Source organism: Benincasa hispida, chromosome 7 (genome assembly GCF_027475165.1).
Source record: "Benincasa hispida cultivar pf3 chromosome 7, pf3_genome.v1.1, whole genome shotgun sequence".
NCBI lineage: Eukaryota > Viridiplantae > Streptophyta > Magnoliopsida > Cucurbitales > Cucurbitaceae > Benincasa > Benincasa hispida.
Window position 1 is genome coordinate 31462259 of NC_143484.1, and position 9613 is coordinate 31471871.

Below are 9613 nucleotides of genomic sequence, written 5' to 3' on the forward strand. Positions count from 1 at the left end.
AAAGAAAAATCTCTCCTTTTTCTCAATCTCTTGCTAATGCTACCCATCAAAAGATTTTGGATTAGAAAAAATCTCATGGGCGGCTTTGAAAAGAATAAATGAGGTTAAAAAAGTCAATATGCAATGGGCCCACCAACCCAATTCGACAACCTCAATTCTGTCCCAATCCTGAACAATATGAACAATACACATTTTTTTTTTTTTTTTTTTTAAATATTAACAACAAAGGCTTTTGGTTTGCTGTCTCTCTTCTGTTTCTGTCTGTGCCTGTCTGGCTCTGCCTGCCCTTCATTTTTCTTTCCATCTTCCCCATCCTCCATTATCATCATCTTCCCTTCTATAATATAGTTTTCTAGGTAGAAAAGTCGGATCGGAGTTCTAACTTAGCAGTAATTAACATCTACTTCTCTTGAAATAGATAATTCAAATTTCAAAAGTTTAAATCTCTCTACCTCCATTTATTATATTAAAAGTAAGAAGCTTGAATTTAGGCTCTACACTAGAAATCGAAAGAAATCCCTATTTGTTGCACTAAAAGTAAGGAAGTTCAAATTTAAGCTCTACACTTGATGTCGAAATAAATCACGGAAATTCAAATCCTTCTACCCCTATTTGTTATACTAAAAGTAAGAAAGTTTGAATTTAAGCTCTACACTTGAAGTAGAAGTTCTAAACCCTCTATACTTCTTTATTGTACTAAAAGTAAGAAGGCTCGAGTTTAGGTTCTATAGAGAAAAGAATACTTCGACCCATTATCTGAAATATATTTGCAACGAAACGAAACCAACCAAACCTATAAATCAAACAACCTCTCAATAATACTACTTTGACTGAACAAAAACCAAAATTGAGTTGAAAACCGACCTGAAAAAATCTAGCTGAAGCAAGCATATGATTACTCATTCAGTTGGATGATCCCATTCCTAACAAGCTGTTGGATGGAATCTAAAGAGAAGGATTCCCTGGCCTTTACATCTCAAAAGAATATGTTCTAATGCATAACTTTTAAACCACCAAGGGTCTTGTTTAAGCAGAAAAGTTAAAAGAGTAATGAAAGTATATAGATCCCTTTTGCACAAGAAAATCTAAAAGAAGAATGCAGAGCTATTGGAAACATTGTCTTTCTTATTAATATACTAAAGTGAAAATGATACATATTCATCTTATATCAGCCCCAAAATGGAGAAAAAAATTAACAAATATAATATAATACAATGAAAAGAATACAAAGATATATTACTGATCTGATCATCAGATAGATTGTTACTGATCTGTCTGAAGATTGATCGACCCCATACCGAAACTTGAGGGCATTTTTTGACGTAGAATTGCCTCTAGAACAATTCTCTTTTTACTACTACCTTTAAACTTTAGTTTCTGTAATCAAATATTGAATGAAATGTGAAGAACTTGATATTGTTAGCATAATGAAGAGAGATTTTGGCAAGTGTTGCTTATGCAACTATCTGCTCCTGCTCTGCATACAACTGCTGCTCCATCCAGGACGGGAGCATCTCATTGATTTCTCTTTTGAGGTTGTATGGACGCTTCTCGGCACCGAACAGCCCGAAGCTTTCAGAGGGCACATCTTTGACCAAGGAGTTAACCCAAGAGACATCAGGTTCCTCTACTGGTGGGGTGAACGTGGGAGTTCCCATGCCATTGTTTCGGATCCCAAAGGAAGCAGATTTTTTGAGTTTGTTGAGATCGTTGCCATGTATTCCCCAGTCTAGTTTTCCGTCGGGTGAGTTCCAATCTGAGAGATGGGAAGACATTGTAGCTGCAGAATTTGCAGCTCCAGTGTACCCGGGAAGACGGGACACTGCAGCTCGATCGATGAAACTCTGGCTTCGTTTTGCAAAGGCTGCAGACCTTGAGTTCATCACTGCAGCTGCCACTGCACTTGATGAGTCAAAGCCAAAAGAGGAGGGTTTCTTTACAGGTGAGGATGATAGGTTAGTTGGGTAACTTGCCCGGAGTTGGTTTATGTTTTGGCGCATCTGCAGCCCAGTCGGAGATTGAACTTGAGCTGAGATTGGCGTTTTAAGTGAAGCGCCTTGCAACTGAGACAATAAGGAAGAATCTAATGATCCAAACAAGTCATCGAGGTTTGCTGGCTTCAACTCTGTACTCCTGCTTACATCTGCACTCCAGTAAGAAGGAGAGGAGAGTCGGGTTATCTCGTCAATCAACTGTTGTTGATGTTGTAATTGGCTCGCGTTCTTTTCTAACCCGAGCAATTCCATATCTAAATCCAAATCTCTTGCACTCAAGGTGGCCTTTAATCGACTACCAGGGAGCTGCAGAGCAGGAGGGGTAAGGTTAATCTTGTTCTGCCACAAGTTCCCATTTTTAGGGGAAGACACTGATGCCAAGGGAGACATAGGAGGTGTCGAGGTAGTTGGCAACGACAACGATGATGAACCAAGAGCCAATGGGCTCATGGTAGACATATCTGCGGCACTGCTCGAAAGAGACCTAGGTGAGGGCATGCCTGAGCCTGTTGATGCATATACAGGGCGCAACTCATCAGGTTTGTGAGCAAAGAAACAGACTTTCCTTGTGCAGCCAGTCTCATCCTTACAAAGCCGGGTTCGGTATTGAGCAGGGTGGAGCCAAGACTCAAAAACACCATGTGCATACTCACAGGAATCTCCCTTAGGACAAGCCCCCTTCCGGAATTCAGGGCATGGAACACAACTATATGGGTACTTCCTGGGGTCTCTACGCCTAGCGTTCTCACCAGGATGAACAAAAGGGCACTCAGTCCAATCGTGTGAATATGCCCTGGAACAAGGCTTCACTTTGAAAGTATACATCCTGAAATCATCGGTACCGTATATCCCGCTGTTGATGTCGGGCAGCGATACATCAACTGGATACTCTTTCTTGTCACTTCCTTCTTTTGTAGACTGGGAAGCTGTGATCTTTTGCTGGTCTTCTTCAAGGTAAAGACTCAGATCACCTTCCCCAGCCATACCATCTCCTCTCAACAACATCTCCATAGCCTTTCTTCCTGAATTGAACACCATCCTGCAAGCTGAAACAATCAAATCAACAGGTTTTCTCCCGTACGCGTCGACACAATCGACATCAGCAGATCCGTCGAGCAAGAGCTTGATGGTCTCAAGGGAAGAACAAGAGCCACCAGCAGTGGCACAGTGAAGGGCAGTGGTCAAGTCTGAACCACAAGCCCTGTTGACATCAACCTTGCCTGTCTCAATTAAGTACTTCACAACCTTGGAGCTTCCAAACATGGCAGCAATCATCAGTGGAGTTCTTTCTTCAAAACCCATCTTCTTTGACCCAATTCCTCTTCCATACCAGCAGCTTGGCTCATCAACATCCAAATCCTTTTCTTCAACCTCTCTCTTGAACCCTTCTACATCATCAGAGGCTGATAGTTCAAGCAAGATTGAATTCGCAGAGAATAAAGCTCCATCACTAAGCTTCAGAAACCTAGCTTCCATGGCGGAATTCGAGGAAGCAACTTTATTCTTAGAGCCACTGCACATATCCAGCTCCTGAAAGATTTCAACCACAATAATCAGAAACATATACAAATCAAACGTTTAAAAGATGGGTTTCTAAGCAAAAATCGTTTCCTAAACGCAATCGATCTTTATTTCAAAAAATTTCATCCACCGACATGACTTTCTAAACAACTTCTAGAGAGACCCAAAAGAAGAACAAACATGAAAAAAAACACTCAAACCACCCAAATCCACCAACAGAAACTCAAAAATTAACACAACCCCAGATCGATTCAAGCCAAACCCATGTGAGAAGACACAAAGAAAAAGCAAAAACATATGGATTCAACAGGAGTAGAACATAAACATGAAAAAATCGAAAGAACGTTCCTACCTGGAAATAAATTGAAGGAAGAAACAGGTTCAATGATTGAAAAGACTCGTCGACAAAGAGAGAAATCGAGAAGGCCTCGATTGGAGGGTGAATTTGAGATGCTAAGAATGGAAGAAATGGGGGTTTTATTCAGCTGATTTAAGGGTAAAAAGAAAGAAAGGGGCAAGAAGGTGCGACTATTCTTCGTAGCGGCTTCACAGTCAAAGTCAAAGCAGAGTGAAAGGCAAAGGAAGGGAAAAGGCCCCACTTTTCGCTACCCAAATTCGACCCAAATCGCGGTTGCTTCGTCATGGCAAAGAAATCCAAATGAAACCCAAATGAAATTCAAAATGAAGATGAAATTTAGAAAGCAAAATATGATTTTTTTCTCTCTTTTGTGGGAGATGAAAGAGATTCGTTGACGCGTCGAGAGTGTTGTGGATCAGTCATTTGGGTGGGTGACAGAATATATCCGACTCAGTCTTCCACTCATCGGATTTTGTCTTTTTTCTGGTGTGAATTCAATTTTATGTAATTAAGAAACCACGTTTCTAAAGTAGGATGGTTGTTGTAATTATATCTTCAATTTTTTTTAAAACTCAAATATTGAATGTAATATCTCGAGTTTAAGAATAATATATGAATTAATTGAGATTACATTCAAATAAAAGAGATCTTGAGAATATAAAAGTATAATTAAGAAAACTAAAAGTTATTATCCATACCAATAAGATACATTTTTTTCGATTGTTCAATCATAAGAACTCACAAGGAACACATAATCAGATTGCAGAAAAATGTCGGGACCATTAAGTACCCAATCTAGATTTTGAATGTTGGAATTGAGGTGTTACCATCAAACTTATTTAAGTGTTACAATTGGACTTTTAAACTTATAATAGTTGCAGAAATTAATTCTTCAAATGATAAAAATTGAACTCTTAAACTTATACAATAATCACAATTTCTACAATTGTGTAAATTTGGGAATCTAACTTTAACACTTGTATACACTTGAGGACTAAATTTTTATAGTTGAAAGTTTATGTGGTATAATTACAACCACCACCATATTTTAATGATGGTTTTTACAATTTACTCAAAAATTATTTTGTAATTAGGAATCGAGCATCTAAGTTAATAACATAAATTTAGAGCTAAACTTTTAATAACTAAAACTAGTTGTGTTAGGATGAACTTTAAGTATTTTTTATGTATTTTTCTCAGTGGAGAAGACTGGTGTAACATTGTTTGACCAGAGAAAGCAATTCCCTACGTGTTCTTAAAAAATTAGGAGCCTTCTCTTCTTATGGGGATTAGAGCACTAACACGATATTTCTTTAACATGTTTAAATGTTTATTTTTTTTTCAACTACGATATAAACATGGAATAATTTAATAATAATAATATAAAGGCTTTTTGACATTTAATTTTTGTTTTTGACGTTTATATATTCTTTCCAAAGTTTCAATATTATTATTGTCAAAACTACTATTAGAATAGATTTTTTTTAAAAAAATTAGATAAAAATTAAAATTTGAAACAAATGTGGGGTGTTTGAGTCTTAATTATTGTTATAGCTATTGTTGTATCGATTTAAGAATGGTATTGAAAACTTTTAAAGAATATAGGCATCTTTAAAGAAAAAAAGTTAGTGTGTAGGTAAATCCATAAAAAACAAAAGGGTGTATAGGCATTGTTCTATAAACATTTTGCTTCTCAATTTTCAAACTTTTAGAACTGTTTGAATTGTTGAGTTGGTTATGTAGTCTATGAGTTTATAATAATTTGTATTTAAAGTGTAGACTATTTTAGTCTGAATATAAAATAGTGAATATAAAATAGTAAATAATGTAATAAAGATGGAGAGATGATAGGTAAGAAATAGCAAACAATTTAACAAATGGGGATTTCAAATAGGATTACTGTAGTTAATTGTGAGTTGTAATAGTTGAAAACATCATCTATCATAATTATAGGCCCAAACACTGAGTGAACTATAATAACTCACTTGGCTCAATTGAAGTTGGAAGCCCAAACAGCCCCTTAATTCATGTTATTGATATCATTAATAAAATAACATGTTAATTAAATAAATATTTGAGTCGAGATTCGCCTTGCACCAATTTAGTTATGACAATGGTTGGACTCTATGTAAAGGATATACTTTAACCTAAGTTAGTCCCTTGCCCAATTTGAGGGTTGACTCGATGTCTTGTCCTCTCAAAAGACAACCTACTATCCTAGGCCAATTAAAAGTAAATAATATGTAAAAAAAATTTAGATAAAAATAAAACAACTCATGCTATTGCAGTTTTGACATGCCGATTTGACTGAGTTCATATGTCATTAATCATGTCACCTCCACTCGTCATCTTCAATAAAAAGCTATGTAGAAGACAAATGTGCTACATGGGTGACGAGACTTTGGTTAAATGACTAAAAAGTATGTGAGTTACGTTGGTGCAAAAATCTATTGAGAAAATGTTGATTAGGTGCAAGGTGCAAGTACAAATTACCTAAGTACAAGTAACTAATGAAAATTATTTCAATTATCGTAACGCAAGAGACTTTTTCAAAATTTAGTAATCAAAGAATTACTTGGATAATGATTTGTGCAAGTAAGACAACCATGAAAAACATGAAACTTAATCAAATTTCAATCCTAAGAACATTAGTTAGGATTTTCCACTGCATTTTACCTTATGTTATGAATCAAAATGGTCTCCTATTCAACTTTGATTCATGTACGTTTAAGGAGCATTTGATGTGTGATAAAAGCAGAGAGTTGAGTTGAGTTGAGTAGGTAATTATTATCTGGAGAGTTAAATTGTCTGTATTTGTTGTGGAAAGTCGAGTTGAGTTGGTAATTATTGTCTGTGTTTGGTGTGCAGAGTTGAGATGAGTTGAGTTTGGAAGTAATTCTTTTTGTAAATGAGATTAATTCTTTTTATTTTTATTTTTTTGTTTTGCTTTGCTATTATTGATTAATTTTCAACTATACTCCTATTTTCTCAACTATTTTATGACATAAATTGGAAAATCTCAATTTGTGATTTATGTCAAGATAGGTAGATCCATGGATTACGACCAATGAAAACGGCATAGAATTTGTGTTTTCTCATTTACCTATATTTTCAAAATAGGAGCAGTCAATATTAGTGATCAACATTGAAATGAATGGCTTTTTGGGAGTTAGGATGCAGAGATTATAATTGTTATGGTATAAGAGTTCTCATGCAGTCCTTTACTACCTATAAAAAAATAAATTGTGCAACTAGATATTCTAGTTGACAAATTATAAGTGTCTCTACATAATTGTGAAACAAGTCTACATAAGTATTATAATAGTTAGATCTTTGGATATATCTAAAATTTATTATAATAGTCTACAATTTAAGCATAATCTAATGTTGGTTTGTAATGATAGTTTTGGGACTTCCTTAATAACATTACCTAGAACAACTTTGTGTAATTAATATAATAAATATCACCTAAAAATGTAATATATATATATATTAAAACAAGACACTACTTCCATATTATAAAACAATTTAGACAATGTGATTTTAGTCAAAATTTAAGGGTTAGAATTTTGGAAAAAGTCATAGAGTGGAAAAAAATATATACGAAAATACCAAAGTACCTCAATTATAGGAGGACTCTTGTCATCTCACACCCAAAAAATGAAAATAAAAATAAATTATTTTCAAAAGCAAAATTTTTTCTCATATTAGAAATTAATGATTGAAAATTTGAAAAATTGATTCTTCTTAAAAGCAATTTTAGGACTTGTTAAAGAGTAATTTTAACAACTTTTTCATTTTATTCCTATGTTTTTTATGTTGAAAAAGTTCTAACTTTCGTTACTATGCTTATTCCTATGATTATACTTTTTTTGTCGTGGAATTTATGTCCTGTTAGAAAATATTACACGTGATTTTCCTTCAAAATTGGTCTCCATTCATTCTTATTTTTTTTTGTATTTACATATATTTTAATGAAGATGAATTTTATGCATTTACAGCTATTCTTTATATAAATAAAAATAATTTTATTTTATTCTATACATATTTGAAGTGTACTTTTTAATTTCATAAAAGATTGTCAGATAAAATAAAATGAATATGGAGTGCACCAAATTAAAATTATAAACTAAATTGAAATTTGGAGATTGAAAATTAAAACAAACCTCAAAATATTTACAACAAATCAAAATCCACAACTAAACAATCCTCAGCAAATTCAACATACAAGTGAAAAATACAAAACCATAATACATTACAACTAAACAGTCTCGAACAAGTTCAACAAATAATAGACTATAATGAAGATCATTCCGAACGTAAAACTTATGAACCTCAAACTAGTTACGAAAGGTATGTTCGATTAGTTTGGGCCCTACGCGGAAGAAAAAGAAGTCTAATTAGACCATAGGGTATATCAATATGATTGAAGTAGAAATAAAATATAAGGAAAGAAGGAAGCATACCTTATATGGATGGAATAAGTTGAAGTTAGCGATGGAAGACAAATAAAATATATTGCAATAGCCAAACAACACATATGAGAAAGTAAAACTATTTAAGAAACAATTGAAATAAAAAGGTTAGAGCAAGGACATACCAACACAATTTACCAGAGGAGTCTGTGGAGAAGTCTAAAAAAAATATGAGAATGGATTGGGATATAAGTAGAGGATACAATAAAAATGGTTGGTGAGGAAAGTTAGGTACACTTAAGTGCACCTAACCTCAATAAGTTCAAACAGTAAATACAGTAAATCCATAATAAAGAGAGTCAACTCAGAAATAAATAAATTAGGTCAATATTAGTTTGATGGTTGAGCTAAAAATGAACATAAATACAGCATAATATTTCACACATGAAAGGACATAATAATAAAGATCAAAAGGCCTCAGGATTTGATATAACTATTTCATTGGAACAAATCCAACTCCAAGCAAATAAAATAAATAGTTTCAACACTTATAAAATTGAAGTCAAATTTAAATGTATGAAAATTGAATTTAGTTTAATACTGAAAATAAATTCAATGGAATGAAAAAAAATCCATTCATCAGATGTAGAATAGAAAATGGATTGAATATGTATGGAGGAAGAACTTACAAAGCAGTCAACGAAACAGAGATGCATTCCTTTTTTAATCTAAATATCAAATCAAATAAGAAATCATACTAAAAAATATGAAACTGCAGATTTTTGGAACAAATCATCATCGACCTTTAGGGGAAAAAAGATAGAAAACAGACTTTTGTTGGGGTGGATTTACCACCCACCAAGCTCCAATGACATGGTTAGTATCCCCTACCAAGAATTCACTCGCCGTCCAATTTTGATGGAAAAGCATAAGAAAAATGGCAAGGGAAGGATACATGTTTTAATATTTAAGTGGCAAGAGGAAATCTGGAAGAAAAAAGTATGGAAGACAGTAAAGAAACAGAATAGATATTAGCTGGGGAAGGAAGAACAGAGATGAAGTAAATACTATATAAATGGATAAAAGAATATAACCCATTCGAGTAAGTGGAAATAAAAGTGGAAACAAATTGTAAGAAACGAAGAACAAATTATAGGAGTAAACCCTAGTTAGTCACAAACATACAAGCCAAAAAGATGCTGAAATGGAACAGAAGCTAAATCAGAACAGTCGAGAATCGGACAAAGTGCAGAGCCAACAAGAGTCGGAAAATCGAACATGTAAGGAAGAGAAACGCAAGGAAAAAAAAACTAGATCTACTCTAA

The 9613-nt window shown here is 33.9% G+C and overlaps 1 protein-coding gene across 1 annotated transcript; it reads right to left on the reverse strand.

The window, feature by feature from the left end:
- Nucleotides 1–1105: 1105 nt before the first annotated feature.
- CZF1 (zinc finger (CCCH-type) family protein) lies at nt 1106–4286 on the reverse strand. The gene is made up of 2 exons (XM_039036139.2): nt 3868–4286; nt 1106–3524 (listed from the first exon to the last, which is right to left on the reverse strand). The coding sequence occupies exon 2, from the start codon at nt 3513–3515 to the stop codon at nt 1455–1457; it is 2061 nt and encodes a 686-aa protein (XP_038892067.1). The 5' UTR covers nt 3516–3524; nt 3868–4286; the 3' UTR covers nt 1106–1454.
- Nucleotides 4287–9613: the final 5327 nt, after the last annotated feature.